At 38.1% G+C, this 25249-nt stretch overlaps 1 protein-coding gene across 3 annotated transcripts; it reads right to left on the bottom strand.

Moving 5' to 3' along the window:
• Positions 1–2782: 2782 nt before the first annotated feature.
• On the bottom strand, positions 2783–24972 carry LOC117212046 (innexin shaking-B). Of its 3 annotated transcripts, none has more exons than XM_033456505.1 (5): positions 24416–24972; positions 14266–14485; positions 8843–9132; positions 7248–7501; positions 2783–3719 (listed from the first exon to the last, which is right to left on the bottom strand). In XM_033456505.1, the coding sequence occupies exons 1-4, from the start codon at positions 24776–24778 to the stop codon at positions 7253–7255; spliced, it is 1122 nt and encodes a 373-aa protein (XP_033312396.1). In that variant the 5' UTR covers positions 24779–24972; the 3' UTR covers positions 2783–3719; positions 7248–7252. The 3 variants fall into 3 exon arrangements, with proteins under 3 accessions (XP_033312396.1, XP_033312393.1, XP_033312395.1); XM_033456502.1 differs by lacking the exon at positions 24416–24972 and adding an exon at positions 15510–16018; XM_033456504.1 differs by lacking the exons at positions 2783–3719; positions 24416–24972 and adding an exon at positions 15510–16019 and having other exon boundaries at positions 7170–7501.
• Between the last annotated feature and the right edge of the window lie 277 nt (positions 24973–25249).

Raw genomic sequence — 25249 nt, 5'->3', positions numbered from 1 at the left:
GATCCTGTATCCCTACTGACGTATTAGATCGTTGCATATAAAATGGCCCATTTAAAATATATCGTTAAATAGCAATAAATATTTAACGCATTATCGAATAGTAGTAAATAATACTTTTTATTACGCGTGAAAATTTAAGATTTGAAACCAACCAAATACAAGATCGACGCTTTAATTCTCTCTTCGATGCTTTTACATTATTTCATTACAAAATGAACAATTATGAAACGGGTATGAAAGAAGTTCATGGATTATAATCATTTGAGCAATACTCTAATACGAACTTGGAGGTCGCATCGCTGTAGAAGCTATTCATATACATCATATACATCATATACATCATATACAATACATCATATACATCATATACATAAAGTTGGCATCGCGAACGTAAGCTGATGATTTGAGAAATATAGGTTGGAAAATATGAATAGCAAAGATAAATCACCCGACCGATTAAAAGAAGTTATCGGCAAAAAAAAAAAAAAAAAAAAATAGAAAAAAGAAAGAAAGAAAAAAGAAAAAGAAAACAAAAAGAAAAGAAAGGAACAAGAAACGAAAGAACGCCGAGGAATGCGTCCTGTTACACCGCGAGCTGTAATATTTGCCAAGTATGCGGTAACATCTGCAGAAAGATACCGAAGATTTGGGTCATAAAAGTAATCTGCAGAGTTATTTACATCAACAAATTTGCATGATTAAACAGCTCAAAAAGATGGCATCCTTATTGAAACAAAGTAACAATTTCCTTGATCTCCATTGGAGGAAATTTCGATAGGAATTTAATATCGAGAAAATGATCGTTTCATTATTCGATACGCGGTTACTTATTTCAATATTTAACAGACGAAAGATACGAGATCCTTAAAAATTCGGATAAACCGACAATCTCTACTTCGATAAATGAAATCGAACTTTTTTCGTTGTCCTATTAATTCGGATATACGAGGCTCCGCTGTACTTTCTACAAGACATTTGTGACCAGAAAAAGAGTAATACATAGGAAAAGATTAGAACTAGAAAAATATCGTTACGAAGGTCCAGTACGTTAGGATATCTATCAACTATATTATATCTTTCATTACATTGGCGAACCAATCCACTAAGTCGTTAAGATAAATAAAAAATAAAGAAACGAAGGAATTAGGTATGCATTAAAGGAGAACTAAATTTAGTAAATAAGGTAATACCAGATTAAACGGACAGAATATTGTCGCGCGTGTACTTAGTCCTTTTCTTAGATAGAAAAGTTTTATCCCAGACAGTAGCGTACGTGAAAAACACAGTGATTCCGAAACACAGTGCTACGCGTGTACAGAGCTAATTTTCACGTAGAAACTATACGAATGTACGAAAACTGTTAATATTATCAAAATAAATGAAATACACGATATAATTATTCGGCAAAAGGAAAGGTAAATATATTCAAGAAAAGAAAGAAGATTCAACGAAAAAAGTTTATAATAAAATTATTTCGATAATGACTTTTTAATAAATGTTAAAATCTGATTTGTAGTTAATCAGAAACGAGTTTAGGGTTAGGTCGGAATTACTTGGGTTACCTCAGAAAGGAAAGAGAAAGAAAAGAAGTTCTTGGTTATTCGCACTCTGTCAAATGTAAAAATAACGTGCGGAAAATTGTGTACTTTTGTCGAAACATCGTTAAATACAATAACAACTTCCTAATAGCAAACTGTTTGCAATATTACTCGGCTTGATAATCTCGATAATATATTCAAAAGTCATCGCAACTAAATCCCTTTCTGCGAATACGTATCGAACAAGATTGAAAAACAATCCTCATGGATTATGAGAGGAATGTAATAAGCAAGTAATTCGATAACATAACGAACGAAGCATTCTATAAAATAATAAAATAAACGGAACAATATAAATAGGTGTAAGTCCTTCTGGCAATTTAACTTTAATTAAACCCTTTAATTATATATATTATATACATATATTAGTTATATATATATATATATATTTTTTTTTTATACATTTCAAATATATTTTCGCGTAAAATGGCATGCATTCTTTCAATAGCCATTACAACATTTCTGCGAATATTTCGTTCCATAGCGTAATAATATTAATTTAGTAACGAATACTACAACATAAGATATACAGATGTATAGTCTTTTACGTCTGATTTCGTGTGGTTAATGTATAGAAATTGAATGTATCATATCAAATGGCTATTCTTTGCGAGTAAACTTGTTCTAAAATTTACCTTACTTTAATGTCTAGAAGAAATAAATCGTCAAACGGTTAAATATATCTTGATCTTGCGAACGTCGCGATTGATTCGTCAGACACATATTCTATAACGATTCCTTATTTGCTTACTTCCGTTAGGAATATTTTTGAACGTTGCAAGTTCAATTATTTGCAAGTGTAATAAATAATTTTCTGATAAAGCGTTTTCAGTCTCTTCGATGTCGATGTATGTAGGTTTTCGCGTGACCGATTGTGTACATATCGATAATACGAGTGCTGAAACGAATTGCAAGTAGTTTTAAAAGTAACAGTTGTATCGTATATATCGATGGACGAAGGAAAATCATTTGGATCGCGGCTTTGATCCTACCATCAAATTGATCAGGTAAAACCCAGAAATACAACATTAGAACGTAGATAAACAAAACATATTTGACATGCGAGGAAAAAAGAATTTTAAAAAATCTTCTTGTTGTAACGGGACCAATTGCGAACGTTAAGAGGTTAAAAAAGGGAAAAGGTTTTATGTATCTCTATACTTTTAGCAAACGACAAAAGATTCAATATTGTAATAGTTTACTTCAAGTATATATAAATATAAATAGATTAATCTTTGTGTTATACAGAGACTGCCCGATATTGTCCCATTATGTCGCAACGACATACTTGAATCTTGATCTTGTTCCGAAATAGTGAAAACGTATCGAGTTCAAACGTTTCGATCGATAAATATTGCTTTCAATAAAATTCATTCATTCAATAAACATTTTGGCCATTTCATTTGCAAGAGCCTAATAACGCATATTTTACGAAAAAATGGCAGAATTACAGCCTTTCAACGCGACTGTACGAGGTAGAACACTTTAGGCGACGCAAATAAATACATACCTGTATTTTCATTTTCATTTTCATAATACTTTGAATTTCACTGATAGAGAAAACCATTTTCGCGTTTCTCTTACGCTCTTATCCTTTTAGAAGAAATTAATCCATCAGTTTTCATTAATTCGCCAATTAGAAAATGGTCCACCTTCAATTTGAAATTGTTGGCAATCTATCCGTCAAATCCATATATATTTTTTTATTTTGTCAAATATTTATATACGTATATTTGTTATACGATTTTCTTGCATCGTGCTTTCACATCTTAAATTAATCAAATTCGAACGACGTGTAGTGCAAATGCTTTGAAAATCGATGGAAAGTCGTCGTAAGGCACGTTGTTGGCAATTTGTCTTTTACGCGAACACGATCGATCGAGAGATCGCTCTCGTTGGAACAACGTTCATAAAAATAATTCACCAACGATCCTCGAACCGGTGCTAAGGTACAAGGAAGGAAAAACATACGATTCGAATAACGAGTATAAAGCGATCCGTTTGATTCGATCGCTGGTCCGTGGATCTCTGGAAAACAGAAGTAGGTGGCACTTTTCCGGTGAAAAGTAGCTTCTCGTTGCCATGAGAATCGCGCTGGTTTCCGTGGCTCTCCGAGGCAACCTGCAAGAACGATACAACTGTAAAATATACATAAAGGATAATAATAAGAAAATGCGGCACGAGTCTGGTAAGTAGCAGTGGGACAGACTATAGCCCGGTTCCTACAGCAGATAGGGAAAAAATGCGATACAGAAAGATACGCGTTGTTGGTTGTGTCGTCGCGATTCCCAATACGTATTGTTGTGGCCGGATATACGGCTTAGGAACGTTCAGGCGATGGCCGAGGCAACCGCCAACTGCATCGCCGAATGAACGAATATGACCTTCTATCTATCTACTATCCCTATCAACTAACGATCAAGTTCTCTCGTCAAACTAACGAAACGGAGTCACCTACCAAGTCATCGGATTGACCGACCACCTGTGTACTCTTTAAAAAGCCTGCCAGATCCATTTACATGGTGAAATTGTTGTCGGCCTCCGACCGGCGCAACGGTATGTATCTCTTCTTTGTCCATTCTTCACGCGTATCCTATGTCATAGGTTCTCGGTTAGTTTTCGAAAATAGCCTATCGATAGATGGATTCGAGAGCAGGAAAAACAGCTTGTGTGTGCGCGCGTGTGAGAAATCTTTCATACAAAAGTCAGGATAAGTTTTGAACGGCAGTATATAACGTCTATACTATGTACACGCAAAGCAAGAAGGCTGCAATATCGATTGGCCTGCTGCGTCGATGGACAAATATACCATCTGTATTCTTTCCTTTTACACTTGATGTTTCACACGCGTTGCTTTCAAGATGATGCTGTTATTTCGAACTAAAACTCAACAGAACGCAGCCCTCTCGCGTGCGTGGCTGTTAAACGGCCGAAAATAGGAGGACGTGTGTTAATGTCTAAAGCTTGTTGCCGACAAATTTATGCCCTCTGGTCCCTAATTTATGCCAGCAGGTTCGTATTGACAGTATCAGCTACAAGTGGCCGTATGACGTCACATATTCAAAGGCTTTATGTAAAACCATCGAGCAACTAGGACAGAATTTATATATGGCGACTTAATAGCATTTATCGCTATACCACGGATGTTTACGAGTTTATGGAAAGTTTAATCCATCGAAGATCGATATCGCGTTAATCGTTATCGCACTATTATATTATTCACAAGTTTTTTCCATCAATCCGTATCATTGAATTCTTTCAAGCGTTTTGTTCCAAGCGTCTTGTTCGAAGCGTGAAAGGCAACGTAAAAAGATGTAATAATCAGTGGAAATAAAAGGAAATACAGGTAAATGCGACACGTTATCGCTTTCTTTTTGTCAAACGTTAACATTAACCACGATACATCTATCTCGTAGGGCAAGAAATGTTTATCTATCTATCTTACGAGTCACGTAAACTCGAGACTTGGAGCTTATATGCGTTTCGGTTTGGGGATGTTGAGAGGATCGAAGGTCGGGGGTCGATGTCTTATCTCTGGAGTAGATTGAGATTTGGTTGATGTCACGAGTCACGCGTTACTATTTGTCCGTCTTTCGATACAAGTATATTATTTCTCTTAATTCCTTAAGGTTGTAATAAGGTAATATTATATATTACCGATCCGCTTGTACATGACCGTGACTGAATACGTAGTTTCGGGATCCTGATACGTATACGTGGATGGTACATAGGCGAATATGTGTACGCCGATGCTGTATACTTGAATACTCGAAGCACGGCAATCCCCTGATTTCGGGTATCCGCACATCCCTATACGCAGTTCAAGTTTGCAAGAACAGCGATTCGTGCAATTTCTATGAACGTTCGCGTGTGTACGCGAAGGCACGAACGGATACGCGTTTCCACTTTCGATATTTCCTTTATTTCGATTATTTACAAGTTTTGCCTCGTTATCGCGACGTTGTCACGATTCTGAACAACTTTCTCTCACGTACGTAACCATCGCTCGGGCCTAGTTCCGATGGATATTCGTGAAAAACCGAAGAAAACTGAAAAAGTTGTCGTTACTGGACATCGAATGCTGCCTATACGCGTGCATCTGGAACACGGTAGCAAGCAGCGGCGAATTTATTATTATTATTATTTAATTATTTAATTCAATTATTATTTAATTCAAGCTGATAATCATTCGTCGGTTGCCGAACTAAACCAAATTTTAACGAGTTTCTGCCCGGCTAAATCGATGTTCGTTAAACCATAGGAAACCAATAGGAAATTAATATTTACAGTTTATAGATCCTTTCATGTCTAAACATGTCAGAATACTGAAACGGCGAATATCAACTTTGCGAGTACTAATCGAAATACGCACGATGCACGATGGCAAATCGAAAACTGAGGATTCGATGTTTTTCGCGATGTTCTAAAAAACGCAAGAATCGAACATTCAAACGACTATATACGCATTGAATCAACAAGCAAGCATGATTTTAGCGAAACTAAAATTTTGATGCCAGTCTTTGCACGCTAACAAACGTATCGTATGTAATTCTGATAATCGCTTGGTTTTCATATATCTTTTTCTTAGCGTGAAGGTGCAGTGAGCGCACCCGTCGTCCATGCGCTGCAACGATATTGCCAGCTAAGTGTGCAAGGTTTCGACAAAGGGAACGATCCTAGGAGTCAGTTTAGGAGTAACGAGATTGATCAACTTGCGATTAACTTGTCGATCGGGTGGTGAATCTTCCAGCCTCCTGTTACGAGTTGCACACAAGTTCGAACAAGTCTCAGGCCTATAGGAAACATGCAACTATAATAAGAAGACAATAACCCGGAATCTGTAGCATAAGCGTACAACTTGGTCCAGTGGCTTGGTACACCTCGAGCAAAGCGTAAGTGATTTTGCGTTAACCTAGTTTCTTAGTAAACCGAAACGTTAGTAACCTCGTTAGTAATAAATTCCTTTCGCAAACGCATTAATAACGATCGTGTCGTAAATATCATTCGTTTTACATAACCGTCATTTTGACTATTTCTATTTATCCTGCCTATTACTTTCCCGTACTTGCTACTACGCTATAATCAACCTTAAGAATGGGTTTTCACGCCGAATGACTGACACATTCTTTTCCGAGTACCGTGATGCAAAATTTCGTAGTTGTTGTAAAATATAACAAAATATAATATAATAATACACGAATAAAATGATGTTTCGTTGAGATAAATTCTATTCGTGTGTAATTATTTCAAGTGAAAACGACGTCGAAATGACTCGACACGAAATAAAACTCCGCGTTTCTTCCGCGTTTCTTCCGCGTTTCTTCCGCGTTTCTTCCGCGTTATTTCTAAAACGTAATCAAGTATTTCTAATAAGCTTCAATGATGTATCTATTATTATAATGTAATATATATTATCTCAAACGATTATTTTCTGTTGTTCGTTGTTGCTATTTTATTTCGAATAGAATTTGCCGAAACCAACCCCCCGAGACGTAACTAGCATCTACAAACGTAAACCTTTCGTTTTCAGATGCAATAAAAGGACAACGTATTATCCTGGGATAATATAAACGGAAAATTTGAAGGAAATCAAATTGCCGAGGAAACGATTTTAACGGCACGACAAAAGATACTATTGTATAAACTCACTTGGATCAGGCCTCCTGTAGTTCCCCTTTGATTCCGGGCACACTGTGATGATGTCTCGAGGCGAGTTTATTCGCCAGCTCGTGCATCACATCCCGGTATATCACCGTGTCCAAATTCTCGCCGAGCATATAGAGAAGAAACCAATCACCGACTTTGCTCCGCCGAACTATCGTTTCCACGGCTTCTCTCCTGACCAAACGAAACCGTAGTCGTAGAAGGTATACTCTCGTTCTTGGCGAAAATATAATTACGATCTAAAACAGGTACGAGAAGAAGTTGAGAATGTCGAAGGTTAACTGTCGCGAGTTACGCGCGGACATTCCTTGTCAATATAACAACGTAACCAGCTATAGAGAAATAATAGAGAGCTTCTCAAGCAGCAACGTAGAAATGCTGCGAAACATAGTCAGTAGTAGTCGGAAGTGGTAGCAAAAGCTAGAGAAATAAAAGTTGGAAAAATGCCGAACAAATGGAAACTTTGAATAAACGTAATATTAAAAGATCGTTGCTATATAAATTTGATGCAGTAAGATATATCGATATATCGAGTATGTGTAATCAAGTAACGTAGCTTGAAAGCCTGATAGAATTCGTATCTAATACAGTGTGATACTAATGTAAAAATAAATTGTAAAATAAATAAAATAATAGCCGAGCGTGTTACAAACGCGGTTGTTTTCGAAATTTTACTACCAATTTAACAAATCGACGGTCATCCGCAGCAATTTCCACGACCATTATCTAATGGTTGGGCCAGGTATCGCTCATCCGTTTCCCACCGAGATCGACCCGCAATTCGCGCTCGCAATTCGCACGCACAGTAGCGTGTGAGCACGTGAGCGACGTCTACGAGCATGTCGATGGGGTGAGGAGGGGCCTTCGTTGCGCTCGATGACCAGCCTATCGGCATGCATATTCCGCAACTTTGGCCGGGCCGTTGCCGAACTCTCGATCGCGCCCCGTCTTCGGAACGAGGCATTTCTCTCATCGTTTCGCAGACTATTTATTATAGAATAGTATGGAGAAAAGGTGGAATTGGTTTGGAGAATCGTTACTCGCGACGCTGGAACCACGAGTTTTTCGGTCCGTACATTCTGCATGTTTTTCTCGCGGACGGATCATCGTCTCGGGACTAGTCCACTTTTTGAATCGGTCAGCCGGTATTCGTTTGACTGAATATTTATTCAGTCGGAGAATCTGTCGAACGTTTCGATGATATTGATTGAAAATACGTGGAATGTTGCAAGTTTCGTTACAGTTTTTCCGACCGATAAATAAATTATCTTCTTTTTCGCTAAATTTAACGTACACATAATCCGAACAATCTGTTATCCGAGTACAATATCTGCTATCGTTATACGTGTTAGAGCGTAAACAGAAAATGAAAATGACGACGGGGCTGTACGTTTCTAGTTTCTCGCGTCGAAAATTTGTGCAGTTGATTGAAACAAACTAACAATTTCTTTGATCTCCGTTCGAACGAATGAAATTTAATACGAGCAAGATGATTATTTGGTTATCCAACTATTTTTGCCTTCCTATTACTCTCGATATAGGAGCCTGTACCGTACATGAAACGGAAAAGAGTCGCTTACCCTGTATAAAATCGTGACGAAGCTCAGCATGCCGAGAAAGAGGAACCAGAACCAGAGAAACACGTAGATCTTCTCGTTGACGACGTTCAAGGGCAGTATGCAAACGGCGTCGTGCCTCTCCACCTCTCCGCTTACGCCGTATTTGTAGAAGGTGCACTTGGTCATTCTAGGGAACACGTAAATCATCGGATCGATCCGGTCCTCCTGATCCGACTCGAGGAACCTCAGCACGTCGATACCGAACGTCAGGAACGCACCATCGAAGAACCGGTTCATCAGGAACATCTGACCTGCTCAAATTCAAACGCTTCGTATAATTTCTATCGCCATGGATTCGCTCTAAATATCGAGTAGGCATTACGCTGGCTACAAAAAGTATTGCCACACGAGCGTATTTATCGTAGCGTTTACGCTACCAATAGCGATTAATTACACCCAAATACAATATAAATTTCCTACGACTCGGAAAACTTTGTACTACGAGAATAAGATTTATTAGAAGATATACGGGTGTGTGCCAGTACCGTCGTATGTGCCGTATGTGCCGTATGTGACGTGTGATATTCAATAGCGGCGAGTAACAGCCGCACGCGTTTAGCGGTTCCGTTACGTCGAGCGGCAGCAGCCGTCGTCGTAACCGTAATCGAGTCGTAATCGAGTATACCATCGCCACCGTCGCGTCTTTTACCAAACTGTTTCACTTTTTCTGCTAGAAACGAAACGGAGAAATGGCAGAAACGCGTCTACTTTATCGCGTGTCACAGCAGTCTCAGACTTTCTCCTAGGCGTCTGGCTCCTTAAATTGGAAAGCGTCGACGGAATCTTTTCGTGTCAACGGTAACAACCGATTATGACGATCGCGACGATCGCTAGTGGCATGTAAAGGCATAAAATTTGCGATTCTTTTAAAAATCCGTTTTTTTTTCTATATCTGTGGCTTATCAGCTCAGGCCTACCAGACCTACCAGGTCAACCTATCGACTGTTGCAAAATTAGATACCCGACCAACAGCATTGTCCGTCAAAGTTTTCCACGATAAACGTGCAAATATTTTTCTCAGTCACCGTATTCATACTCTCAGTACCGTATATCGAGTTAATAAAAGTTATAGTCGACTACACGCGAAATAGAACAGCTCGGTGATTTTCTTCGTCAAATTTCCAAAAAATGAAACAACCACCTCCTACTTCGGAATACCGCAATCCTAACCTAAATTCAATCGAAGAATTTTACGAATATCTTGAAATGTAAGACCGGGCGGCGATTATACCTATGTAATGTCCGCGCAATTGCCAATTCGTATTACCAGTACCTCGATTGTTGGAAAACGTGGACAGCGGTCTGCCAGGAACAAAGTGGCCGTTGAAGAAAAGCGACAGACAATTACACGCGTATATCGGTCGTTTAAGCGTGGCATACGTGGTCTGTTGTATCGTTGCCAAATTTCATCGTGAATCGTTCGTTCATTCACCGGTTCTTCTTTACGTCGCTAGGACGACATCTCGCGAACAAGCGCAAACGAACTAGACAGTACGGAGGAAACACAAATGAATGCAGATGAACTTAAACGAAGACGAATAAGCACGAACGAACGCATAGTTGCGCGTAAGATCCCTTCTCCTATGTCCGTTGTCACGTCCGACCCAAAGTCCCAGAGGTTCCACTGTACCATACTATCGTCTGTATCTGCACGATCATGAACGAATATATTTCATTATTATTAACCACTATTATTAACGAATATATCGTCGATGCTTGTTTGTTTGCTTGACGACTTTGCATACAGAAAGAAAAACTGGCTACCTTCCTTCGGAATTCTTTATATACCGTGATAATCTTGTTTCGTATATACCGATCTATAATTAAGAAACTCGCCTGTAGCACGACAACCATATATTTTCATAATTCTATAATTAATTCCATAATAAATATTTTCGACAATTTTTGTAAATTTCTCTATAATTTATACGATCCGAACGGACAAAGGACGAAGCTGAGATAACAATCGGAACAACATGGAACGCTACCGCTGCATAGATCCGTATCGTCGGGCACGCTTCTGAAAGAAGATAAGAATGACCGCGTCAATATCGTCACACCCTTTATTATACGATTAATAATACAACTAACAACTACTAACACGACTGTAACATATTGCAAATATCGTAAGTAGTCAATAGTATCTGTATTATTTAGTACGCAATAGTCCTTTACGTCTCCCCTTTTTCTATTAATTGCGTATTCATTAGTTGCGTATTCCTCATCTTATATTTTTCCCTTTTGTATCGTTTCTTTATATTTTTACCTTTTTCAGGTAACCCATAACTGTTACAACCAAAATGGAAAAAGTCACACAACATTAAAATATTCTTTGTAACAAATAACGATAATTATATTTGGCCGAAAAATCTTTTTCATTCCCGATAATCGTTATCGATGTGAGAAATTTCGCCAGTCGATAAGCGGTATCGATGAGAGAAATCGTATTTCGCGCATAGTAGCTATCTATGTTTGGATTAGGTGTTTGGCTTTCAAGTTTATGTCTTATCGCTACGAAACCAAACTTTTCCTTCAAATTACCAACCACTAACGTCAAACTCGAACAAAAGTTACTGGGTACGTCGATGACAAGTGGCAACAGTGCGAATTTTCAAAATATTTGCCCCTCGATAGAAAATTATATTTGTTGATTTTTCTGTTGATAATTGCAGTTAGAAATCAAGTTTCAATTTAACGAACATACGTTTCTTCGAGTTTTATGATACAGATCGCTTTTCTCTTTACGCGTCTTGGATGATCGAATGGCAAACGATAGTTTACACCATTATCAGCAACCAAAACGCAATTTCTCTCTACAACCATCGATAACCGTTATACGTGTTGGATCTTTTTGTAAAGAACTTTTATACTCTTTCTTTGCTCTTTCGAGGTTGTGGGGTAAGCGCCGCGTACGCACGAGCTTGTAACGCTTACCGTTAGCTTGTTGCCCGCTTCGTAGCCAGATCTCCTTCGGACAATGGCCGTATTCTTTGGCAATGAGACGTCTCGTCGGATCGCTTGCCATCGGTGTGAGCTATCTCACGAATCTTTTAAACAGTCGTACATCATCGACATATCGTAGGTCAGCGACTCGGAGTCGTTGGATATCCACTTTGCAAACGTTCGTTCAAGTATTCTGCCGGGGTGCTTATCGAGTCCACGGCCCACTCATATCATCATAAATCACGCTAAGGCTAAATACCTATTTAGCTAATGCTATCTACCACAATCTGCTTGGGACGATGTTTTGTCGCTAACATACGTACATAATCGAAATAGAATTCGTCTCATCGGCAGCGAAACACATTTTCCATCGCTTATATGGATATATAATTATTTCTAAACAGAACGTTTAACAATCGAAATCCTTCAATTATGTGGTTTTTTCTTCTTTCAAGAACTACGATTCCCTTAAAATTATTCGTTTAATGTCCACAACTTTTCCGTTTCTCCGTTTCCTTTTTCTTTTCTTTTTATCAAACATGTCTCGCGCTCTGCCGTTGCGCGAACGTTGAAAATTATCGACACTTACCACTTTGGCTGTTCCGCTTCTATCAATTTGATTATTACTTATTACGTTTGATAAAACTGTTAATTCAGAGTTACCGTAAATTTATCTACATTCATGATTGTTGACCGTTTACGGCCCTTTTTCGTTGCAAGTGTTAATAGACACATAAAAAAAAGATATATATCCGATACGCCGAATATTTCTCTTTTTACATATGAAAAAATTGCATTCTACATTCAATACTTTTCCTTTATACTCGTGCATATTTAACTTTTGCAACTTCCAAAAAAGTTAATAAAACAGCTGTCCCTCGAAATTGGAAATTGGAATTGTTTAAATAGCTACAAAAGGACTACTTTCTAGAGAAAGTCTTACTTTCTCCGCACTATTTACGGACGAAGCAGATGTTAAACGATTTGCCAACTTAAAAATAACCAAAGAAGGCGAAGACTAAAGTTTATTCGCTCGTCAAAGAGACGCATGGTACGCTGAAGATGAAACGGTGCTTGGGCACATATTCTTGGAAAACTTTCACGTGTCGAAAAGAAACGAATTTACAAAATAAATATACCGTACTCGAAATACTAATGCTAGAAAACAGCGTGGAATTTGAAAAAAATCCCATGTATATGCATGCATATACATATGCATACGTGTGTATATGGATAAGGAAAGACAGGAGCAGTGACAAAGATTGTTAGAATCATCCTCTGACGCTGCCTGATTCATCTTTATCGCCGATACCGAGGTAACTTTTCGATAAACGGTGCACAATATCTCCTCCGCCATTAGGTTTAAGATCGTAATAGGGTCTTTCTTTACTTGCAAACTAATATTCTTTCCAACTGTGACATAAAAGATATATGATTCTGTTTAAAGAAGACAAAGTTGACGTTGAAAGTTTTGAAATCTCTCTATACAAGATGTATAGAAGAAATGCCGTTACATCGCCTTTTGCCCTTTTTAAAACCACGCACCTTTTTGTACGTAACAATTTTTCATCGGACGCATAATTTAAAAGTTATTTGAGGTGGTTAAATTGAATGAATTACCCTTGCGTAATCGATATGTGAATGTTATAATGGTGTGTAAATACTTTTTGTAGCCAGTCACTGTACACATTATAGATTAAAACGATTAATTTCCAAAGTATTCCCCCTACCTATTATATTACATATAAATTTTGATTCAATCGTACCATACTAAAGTTTCTTAGCACAAAAATTCTTAATCGTTTCAGCCATTTAAGGAGATGATCTAAATAGTCTGCGATAGCTGGCAAAGGAAGAGGTTGACGAAGAAAGAGAGGAACGATAACACACGCAAGTCCGATACGCGTATGTATCCTCCAATTGTACGACTTCTCGTGTTCATTTTTCTTTCCTCTTGTTTCTTTGCATCGAGTTTTACTTCTTCTATAATTCTGTTCATTGTTTCGAGAAATCTCTATGTAGAGAAATACGCATTGTTTAGACTTTAGATTATGTTTTTCATTGTAGAATGTATGACATGTAATTACGTTATACTTAATTCTATACCGCCTATATATATATTCTTTATTTCTTGCCTTGTGAAAATTATTTCGCACTAACGCTGATTCTATTAATTCCTAATATGTATACATGTATGTATATAACCCCCTGCCCCCACCGCCCCATTCATTTCACAAGCGTGCACAGCCGTGCATACTCACTCATCGTATACACGTCAATAAGCTAAGTTTAGTTTGAGCTATGTAAAAAAGCCGGTTACTGCAGAATGCGTAGAAAGAAAATTGAGATCGGTAGGGATCAAGTCCCCTATTGCGCATAAAGACCAATATAATTTATCACGTATCGAAACGACGAAGAGGAAGAACTAACGTGCAACTCACCGACCACATTCAGCAGGGCAAGAAGTTCGCAGAGGTAGTACCTGTAAGCCCACCAATTGTGAAATCGAAGATTCTCCCACAGATAGTCGAGCAACATTTTCTTCTTCTGCTTCTTTTCGACCTCGGAACAAAGACCGATATCAAGATCCATCATTAAAGCATGAATCTTGCCACCCTCCCATCCTTTCCATAGCCATCGAGGCGTGTAGAACAGGATCGCCTGAAAGAAAGAATCGTCCAACATTTTAACGCTATTACGATGTTCAATGGGTGTATTACACATTACACGTTACACGTTACACGTTACACGTTACAGAGTTGATTAAAATAAACGTACGCTATTTTCGTAGGATGGACAAACTGCGGACTAAGCGTACTCGCTACATCGAACAAGTTAATAAAGAATAAATAATTTAAGTAAAACATACGTACACACGATGCTGTTTGTGATATTTAAAAGTTGTTAGATCGCTTTGAAACACGAGAATTCAGGACAAAATGATGATACACTATTTTCAAACCACAGCAAACTCTCTAGTCCGTAATATGTGGAGTTGCTTTTATATTTGAACATATTTTATTTTATATTTATAGTAGTCGTTGTAGTAATATTTTCCTAATAACGTGTCCATGTGTTTCGGCGACGTGTCCAGACATTATTATATCGTAGATAATCATATTTTATATTATTAGGGATAATAGAAAATATTCGTATTACAAGTACTTTTATGATTAAAAGTACAATATATATCTTGTAATAATGTATTATAAATATAGAGTGTGTGTGTGTGTGTGTGTATATATATGTATATGGATGTTAAAAACTTTACTTTTACCAGGTCAAATAGTACGATAATAAATTCAGATACGAATTGCGAAAGAAAATACATGTACCGAAGAGAAAATTGGGAAGAATTCCGCATAATTCAGTATATCGAAATTGGGTTTGTCGAATAAATGAAATAGAGAATGAAAAAGAGAAGGAAAAAAGAAGAAAGACAGACAGCGTTCCCGTCGTTGTTCTTTAATTCTTTCGATAATTTCTTCGCCACTTTTACGTCTAATAAGGAATTATCGAGATTGATATATCCAAGTCCGTTTAGAGTAACCAGTTTATTTTATCGTCCGATATCGTTCGGATAATCAAACGTTGGGAAAAGTGGAAATTCTACGGAATTATCGTTCCAATCGCTATTCCAATCGCAAATATCATCTACTACAGCGATAGAATGACGTTTTCATACTTGCAACAATAGAAAGAAGATGACCCATTGATAATATTTGTGCTGTTTGACCAAGGGGTGCGACGCGTGCCCGTGCATTCCATCTCCTTTGCTATTCGAAACACCAGGATAAGGTACTGCCTGTCCCAAACTCTTATTAAACGCGTGCACCATACTATACGTGGTATGTAGCCAGCAAAATGTTTCCAAAACAATTTTATCCACGGAACCTGAGGCCTCACAGTGGATCGGCGAACCAGAAATACTTTTGCACGCCAGCGTTACACACCCGCCAAGCAAAAGCGCCACCGTTGCGCGATAATGCAGTCGAAATATCATAGTGTCCTCGGAGATCCGTTGAACTTTAAACAGAGACCTCAAGGAGCCGAATACATCCACCATCTTCATCATCAGAGGCATTTTTCTACGTCCTGAACGACGAATCAATTTCGAGACTACAGAATCCTCCTCGTCGAGAAGGTGATCGTTCTCTTCCCCGTTTTCCAGATCCGTCTTTGTAATTCGAGCTTTCGGTCGTTTCGAAGATACTTATCAGAGGTGAAGATCAGAGGTTCTTTTATTTCGAATAATCTTTTTAATCGGCCGTCTTCTTATTTGCAATTGCAAAATTTTTGTTGCTGAATCGAATCGCGAGTGAAATAATTATCATTTGGAAAATTCGTGAACTCGAAAGCCAAATGATTACGACTCTTTCAACTTGAAATTCAAGCAGTTATCAGTTGGTAAATTTTTGACATTGCAAATCCAATAATTATCGGTCAAGGAATTCTTCTTCAAGTCAAATAATTATTGGTAGGGAAATTTTTGGGAGAAATTAAAACTCGTACGATTATCGGTTGGCGAATTCTTCAAATTCGAAATCCGATAACTATTAGGCGAGGAATTATCGAAATGAAAGAAATGAAAAATTGTCGAGGTCGCAATCGATCGTTTATGGATTATCGAAGTTAACATAGTTATAGACGTTGAAATTTTTAGTCGAAGGTTATAACTTGGAGGCGATTAAACTCGATTCTTACTCATTAGTGGAAAACTGCTGAAATTGAAATTAACTGCAAGCATATTAGACTTGTAATTAGCAGTTGAATTATTTGTAATCGAAGTTGACGCCAGTGTGTACGTCAAGCTTTCACCGATGATTAAAATATAAGAATAGAAGCCGACGATTCGAGAATTCATAAAATTCAGATTGAAAGATACATTTTCCGGATGGAGAACGTTAAATAAAAACGATAACACGCGTTGTTGTAAGAAATTTGCGTTGAAATATCATTCGATAAATGTCCGAAAGAAAGAATGAATATTTTTTTACGTTAAACGATTGACAATTTCCGATCCCGACTATTCGGCTTGTCTTTTGATCTAACGCGGAGAAATATTCGAGACAGTTTTCTCAAAAACGTTCCAAATTTCTATCAATTTTATCTAAATATTCACAGAATGTGTACGATTTTTACTGCAGGTTGTGTGCATCATTACGTAATCCTCCAAATCTTTCACAGGAAACAGCAAACGCGTCGAGAAATAATGTTCGTCACTGTCGGACCGTATCGGTTTCTTCATCGTGATCAACCACAGAAGACTCTGACCAACTCAATTTTTCACTCAATGCTTCACAGTATACGTATTTCGCCGAGTTCTTCTACCCTTCTACCTCTCAAGCTGCCATTCTTTCAATTTTCCTCATTTTCATCTTCCCTTCTGAAAAATATTTCATTTCCCACTTTCTGCTACCATTCGTTTCCTATAGTTGCAATACTTTCCGCAAACTTCTTTGAGATTACTGCTAGAAGGACTTGCCAAGTCGACAATTTCTTCGAATATTTTCATTTTTCTCTTCGATTTACAGATCTTCTCCACGTTCTGTCATGTTTGACGCGCGTTTCTATAACGAGCTACTAAGCACGTTCTTGCACAGTTAATTCCAACTTGTTTGACACGCGTGATCTGGTAAGTGGGTGTGATCTGATTTTCTTTTCTCTCCGAAATAACTGTATATTTCTAGGATAAATGAGTGGATAAAAATGGATAAAAATGGAAAAAAACAGACCGATATCGACGAGAGGACGGAACGAGTATTCGGACACGGTGACAGACACACGTGGTGCGCGGAAGCAAGCCGTTAGAAGACTGGCCGAACTTGAGAGGCATCCCTTGGCCTCGATACTAAACACATAACTTGTATGATCCTCTAAGTATCTTCCTCTTGTCTTGTCAATGAAATTGCACATACCGTTGTTCTTTACAATGTTTCAATCGTCGTCGTTGCCTTTGCCATTTGCCATTTGCTTTCATAATTCTAACTTCTTATAAGATTTCGTTATCGAGAAAATGTACAAAAATTGGAAAATTTATCAACCGAATATCAAAGGAATATCCTTCGTGTTCTTTCAATTAAGTTTGAACGTTTATCTCAATAAGGTATCAGGCCAGCTCCTAATATCAAACATGTTGAAACATTATTCTCCTGAAAGTTTGACTCTATATGTATCTTCTTCGTCTCTTTTCACAAGAAATCACCTAATCCCTCGCTTGTAAGTATTTACACGACGTTCGGTCGAAATTCGCTCTACATAATAATTTTTTCTTTTTATCATTCTTGCGGTCCTAGTTATTTCCTTTAACGATACGATTTTTGCAAGATTTCACCTGCCTACTTGACTTGCCTACGATTTCATTATATTACTTTGGATTTCGTCAACTGCTGTCTCTTTGCTTTATCAACGAAATTACAATAATACATTCCGCTTCCTTCCTTACAACATTTTAATCCTTCTCATGAAATACACGTTTCAATACGATAAAATATCGAGTAAAATAAACAAATAAATCGAATGATCGAATCGATTTGGTGTGTGATTTCGTTAACTCTCGACGAACAAAGACAGAGCCTAATCGGATCCATCGACGTATAATTACTTTCCTGCTTCGACTATGCAGCGATAATACGACAACGATGCTGCACGTCGTACACGACGATACAGAAACACGAGATACAGAAGCGTTCGCTTTAGCCATCACCGCCAATCTTTGAAAACAAAGTCTGTACTCGAGCTTCGAGCGAACCGTATTTTAAAAGTTACATTGTCTCAGCGCAGTCCACGTCTTCCCGTACCGAGTATCGGTATCTCATTCACGCTCCTTCTTTTCCATTTCCTTGTTCGAATTCTCCAAATTTTGCCGATCCAGTCATTTAGACTGGGCCGCTGAAGCGAACGCCTCTGTAGAAATAACAACTCGTTAAGACCTAACCTGCTGTATTTACCTCTTATCATCTTATCACCTATACGGCCGCCGCTAGACAATTCGCGGTGCGAAGTTTAATCTACAAATCAGATACACAGGTCCGAACGATAGAAGGTTGAATCGAAAAATCGACAAGAACGCCACATATATATTGGATTTTTTCCATACGATCGAAAATGGTGGGTGTGTGCACATTTGAAAAAAGCAAAGCTGACTGTGTTACAGCTGAATGACCTTGATCCAGTATCAAGACAAGGTCAACATCAATCGTCCCCTGCAAATTCTAAGACTTTAATATATACATATATGACATTTATGCAAGTTACGCAGTCAACTATCAATTTTCCCTACTTACTATGTAAGCGAATTTTCAATAGAAAAATTAATAGCACGAGTTTTTCATCGCTGATCCTAACATGTCAAATTCAAAAAGGAAAAGTTTCAGTCGAATCTTCGATTCGAAAAGAATGCGTCAATTTATAAATCCAATTTCATCAAATTATCGAAGCGAATCCGCAATACGAATCTGCCAAAACCAATTTCATTCCTGTACCTTTTTCCTTGCGTCTTGTTTCGTGAAATACAATATTAATGATTTTCGTGCGTTTATCAATGGAATTAATCAAACAAAAATTAAAAGTTTGGCTAAAAGTGTATAGAAGGGTTGGCTAGATTCCGATTTCGATGATTTTTGGCCAGGTTGTGGAAATCGGTATCTCGAAACAACATTTTCCTAGACATATAAGACATATAAGCTCGAACTCGCTTAGTTTGCGAGATATTCGCGAAAAACTACAATCAATTTCGCGGCTGCGGTAGTCTATGCGTCGGTATTGGTTGTCTTATTTTCTTGGTATTGCTTATCTTCTCTTTATAAACGAGGGTTTAAACGCACAACGCAAGTACGAGAATTTCACGTTACGAGAAATCGCTATCACGATTGAAATTTATTCCAATATGAATATCATCGATGTATCGGGTTTAGATGAGTCTAAAGTTTCTTTAATTCAGCCGTTTCACTAAACTTGCCTGCTGCTAATTTACTGCTGCACTAAATTATAACAATTATTCTATTTCGTAAAATAATATCAATTATTTATTCGCCCGTTATTCGTACCCGTATTCGAATTAATTCGTTGTTATTGGACGCAAACGTTGCGTCGCGGCGGCCGGATGTAAAATCTAACCGAAACCTAAACCCAACACATCGATAATATTCGCTTTTAGTCGTTCAGTTTAACATTCAGAAATCAAACGTTCTTATCAATGCGTGTTTTACATTTGTCCAATTAACGTCCATTTATTCGTAATTAACATTTATAGCTTGTATTGTATTATATTAACATTTATAATTAAATACATATCGATTTGTAAATACGATTCGAATTATAGCCTGTTTGCTGTCGTTTTCGAGATCGAAAGATCTCACAAATACGTTGATAAAAGTTTAATTTGAAAAAGGAAAAGAAAAAGAAGTGTCAAAAGTAAAAAAGGTTTGATCGTTGAATCAGTACGTAAGAGCATACATTGTCATTATTCGCGGTATCTGACGTTGTACATTGTAGTAAAGACAATGTTGTTACGCTGGTCAACCGCGGCGGACCGTCCAGCTTCCCCATGTATCGAGAGTTTTTTTTAATTATCGTACGTTTCTGTACATGTATAAGGAAATAAGATATGAAGCCCGGACGATCAACAATCAACGGTTATCTTGGTTATGTGATGGAAAACTTGCGAAACGCGTGATTCTAGAAGGAAATTCAGCAATGTTTTAATCAAAGTGTACAGTGCTGCGTAAATAGAATGAAGATTTTTTCCGTATCCTCTCTGGTTATGATTTGGGTCTTGGGCAATTATTTCAGAAGATATCGCACTTTAAAACATTAGAAAATGTAATTATGATAGAAATTAACATTTTTTATCATTTTTTTAATCACAGCAAACGCAAATAAAGTAATCGTAAATTTGTTGTCCTATTACCGTTTGAATATTTTTCATAGGTTCGTATTAGCGATTTTTCGCATAAACTCGCCTCGCAACAATTTACTAAATGTTTCGCGTAGGATAACATCTGGAAAACAGATTAGCAAAGCCATAGCTTTAATCGAATTCATTTTGAAACACACGACGTCTGCCTAAAACAATCTTTCGTACAACAAACAATTGGTGAACTCAAAGCAAACTGTTAGGACAGGGTCTACGATGCGTATGTTATGTCGCTATTTTTAGGTTACAAATCACAGTGACGTATGGGTTATATTTTTTCGGGCAATGTGTAGCAAGGAGATTTTCGATGTTCCGGCAGGGGATCTCCTGCGCGCTCAGTAGCGGTCAACGTATCGTAAGCTCACGTGCGCCCCAGACCTTAGCACCTTACGAGCCCTGGCACATCGTCCGCACGGAGGCCATTACCAGGATTGTGGAAACCACCACCCACACCTCTTAACGGTTCGCTGGCGTCTACCCTTTTGTGCCATGGCTCCTGGACAACGTGGGCGAGAGTCTGCCGAGACTCCACCAGAGGACTTTGCCGGACCAAATAAGAAAGAAAGCTCGAGTCAGAGAAGCGAAACGCTATAATAGCAAAACTACGAATTTGCGGGTTCTCTTCTACCTCAAGAAGAACGGTGCTTCGTAAAAAAGGAAAAAGAGAATGAGCACGCAAACTGTTGACCTGCCGCGTGCATGTTCCACGAATTTTCAAAATTATTTTTACGAAAAAATAAGCAGTAACCGTAAACGTAGGGAAATGCTATTGTTCGCATTGGTAGAAATTCCGACAAAATCGTGTCACGAATTAAGGCCTATCCAGTATAATCATGTTTTTGTCTGAACGAAAAGAAAACTTTTCTCTCTGTTTGCATATCTTTAGCAACTAAAAGAATACAAAATCTCGGAACACTGACATTGCAATGTTTCGAAATTACATATGTACGTATACCTCGTGCGAAATCCTTCTTTGACAGAAATGCGATAGAAAAAGTACCGTTTTCTTGTAGTTAAAGATTTCTGAAATGACGGTAAAACCGCAAAAAAGCTGAATATCCGCCAATTTCGATGTACATGTCGATTTTGTACATGTTGCAGAAATTAATATTTCGAATAATTTATATATACCATATAAATGATGGATTCGCATAGTTTCCGAGATACGAGTTTCGCGAAAAACTTGCGGTACCGGCAAACCGAATTCCGCGTACGGTTGTGCGTCTGTGATAGCGTATGCGTCAGTGTTGGTTACCGACAGCCGCTTATCTTCTGTTTATAAACGAGGGTCGGCCGAGCTGAAAGGCCTCGTGCACAACGTACGTATGCGAGGCTGCAAAAGTCTGCAAAAGTCTGTAAAAATTGTAGCTTTTATTAACCCGATTAGAATCAAAAGCGAATATCATTAATGTATCGGGTTTAGGTTTCGGCTTGATTTCTCAATCCGGCCGCCAACGCTTGCGTGAGATAACAACGGATCGATTATAAAAATAATAAGCGCTGTCGCGAGACGGATTAAAAACATTCTACAAATCCGGCCTAAACTCAACGCAATGATGATAGTCGCTTTTAATTGATTTATAACAGACATTTCTTACTTTGTCTCGCATAGGCACGTTGTGCGCGGGACCTTTCAGCTCGGCCGACGCTCGTTTGTATGTAAGCAGAAGATAAGCGGCGGCAGGCAAACCAACGCTAACGCATACGCTCTACCACAGATGCACACAGCCGTACGCGGAATTTAGTTTGCCGGTACCGCAAGTTTTTCGCGAAACTCGTATCTCGGAAACTAAGCGACGTACCACCATGTACACGTACAGGAAAAGATCGTTGAAAACGTTGAGTTTTGCAACATATCCAAAAATCATTGTAATCCAGCGGGTCGTTGGCTTTTCTACAGCTTCTATCATACATCTTGAAAGATCGATATTCACATTTTCGTCTTGTTAAATAATTCGAGCAATCGTTCAATCTCCTTCTTACATGCATATAAATTTAAACAACGATAAGCTTCCTGATCTCTGATGTTTGGAAAAATATACATTTGTATAATAAATCTTGAAAACACGTTTCATGGGTAACAAGTCTACGTGTTCTTACTTCGTTTAGCTGCGATAACATACGAGATAAATAAATGTTTATACAGATAAATATTTACACGAACATCTTTAATTTTATATTCATTATAGCAGATTCGACAACTGTAGCATTAGGAATCATTCATGGAGGAAATCGACGCGTGGCTGGTCAGCCGTTCTACCGATCGATACCGAATCAACGGAGAGACAATTTAATTCCGTCGAAGAACATGTTCTAGTTGAAGACATCGGCTGATCGTTTAAGGTGAGGGTGGAGGAGCGTCTTTGACCGAGCGCCAAGGCGACTCACGCGACAGCGGCGACCCTCGGTGACGAAGCAACGGTTACGGGTTTAACGAGTTAATATGCTTAGGGTTTCTTTCTTGGCAATGAACTAAATATAAGCTTCTGTAAGTAGCGGGTAAATTCCACGACCGTAGCCGCAACCAGTTCGCTCGTTATCCGGCTTTTCTCATTGTCGAATCTCCGTGAATACGATTTCTGCCTTTTACGTCTCAAACGAATTAATTCCAAACTAGTTTCCAAAAATCTTGCGGATGTTTTCAATTTCACGTTCAAAAACTATCTTACTATCTTTACTTGCTATTTTAATCAAATTATTTTAATTATTGCTAGTTTAAATTATTCAATTCGTTTTTATCGAAATCGAATAAAACTCTTTGAACGATAAATCTTATTTGATAAATAAAGAAATATATTATTCGCCAATTATGCAGCAATATCCAATCGATTGAGGATTTATCCGGATAAACGTTCAGGATAAGTATTCAAGTATGAAAGAATTTACTTGTATAGAAATTTAATCGAATAACTTATTCGGATTCGACTATGACTATCGAATAACTTATTCGACTATGACTGGCTGTATCCGTGCAAACTTTATGCTTGCACTTACAATTAGTCGGGCTATTTGCTTGAGTAGAATTTTTAATCTAAACAGGCAGGAAATAATTATTCTACCAAATAGAGAGGGAGTAATTTGTTAAGAATCATTATACGGAGAAGATGATTGACTAAAATGAAGTTATTTGAATAATTATCGTAGATAAATATTTGTTCGTTCGAAACAATTCCGGTAATGTCCAAGTTTGATTGTTGCATAGGAGCCGGTCGAGGAGATTATTCCTTCTTATTAAGAAGGAAACGTAGAATGAAATGCTTTTAATATGCTTTTAGTACGTTTGAACTTGACTAATTACCGACTGGGTACGAGCAAGCATCTAGCAGAACGTTATTCCACGTGGCAGAATGGTTAGAGCTAGATATAACGTAGGAATATAGAGATAGGTACAGGACTGGTAATAATATTATCGTCGAAGAGCGTCGAAGAACGAAACTGGACGCCTCTCCGTTGCATACATTTTCGGCCAGTAGCTCTTCTACGTTATTATCGAAAACGAAAGTGAAAGCGAAAGCGAAAGCGAGAGCGAGAGCGAGAGCGAAAGCGAAAGACATTAATGGCAAAAAAATATAAGAGAGACAGGAAAGAATAGATAGAAAATGAGAAAACAAGATTGTCTACGATTCTAGGGAGGAGGAAGAAGATTGAGAAGAAAAGAAATTGTAATCGATTACCTGCAAAAACAGCATGAAGCAGACCCACTGATAGTACCTGTACTCCTTCCTTTCCGTCTCCGGATGCGACTTTGAGTTATCTACGCCAGGAAACGGTACTTCAAAACCCTCTCGTTTCCTATAAGCCGCAGTAATCGTATACGTACTATGAATCCAACAATACGTATTCAACACGTCTTCCGGTAGATCCTTACTATGAATACAATCGATCGGATTACCAACGTATTGTCTCGTGGTCACGATCAACGAAAACGAAATCAGCAGGATCACGGTTAAACTATAATGCAATCGGAACACAGCTGTGTCAATATGTACGTGAGAGATCTTAATAAGGCTCTTCAGACCTCGAAATATGTCCAGCATTTTGAATGACCGAAGAAACGCAAAAGCTTCCTCTCTTTTTCTTTCTTTTTCGTCAGACGGCGGTCATCAGATCGCTAACGTCGTCCCTCGCCATTCATCTTTCAATCGCTTTGCCCTGTCTTCCACCTTTCTTAACCAGTGGAAGGGAAAATGCAACTTTGCCAGTCTATTTGAAGTTAGATCTCCCTTCGGGACGCAAAGATGCACAGAGCTGTAAGTTTAAAAATCTTTCGGAGATTCGTTCCTTCGGATCGTTTAGCTCGTGGAATCGTTTCAAGTCGATTTAATCTCAGCAGATGTAGGTATTTCTCTAGCCTTGGGCAAAAAATGAGAACTCACTCGCGCTCCCTTCGAAAGAAATGGCCGCGCGGCGTAGGATCCTTCGAGCAAATCGGATCCTTTGCCGTCCGTCGCTAGTTTCCTTTTCTGCGCTCTTCTTATGCTCATAGCATTTAGCAAAGTTTCCTATTC

This window comes from Bombus bifarius, unplaced genomic scaffold (assembly GCF_011952205.1).
Source record: "Bombus bifarius isolate JDL3187 unplaced genomic scaffold, Bbif_JDL3187 scf7180000008267, whole genome shotgun sequence".
In the NCBI taxonomy this organism is placed as follows: domain Eukaryota; kingdom Metazoa; phylum Arthropoda; class Insecta; order Hymenoptera; family Apidae; genus Bombus; species Bombus bifarius.
Note: the sequence above shows the minus strand (reverse complement) of the source record. Positions and strands in the feature narration are given on the sequence as shown.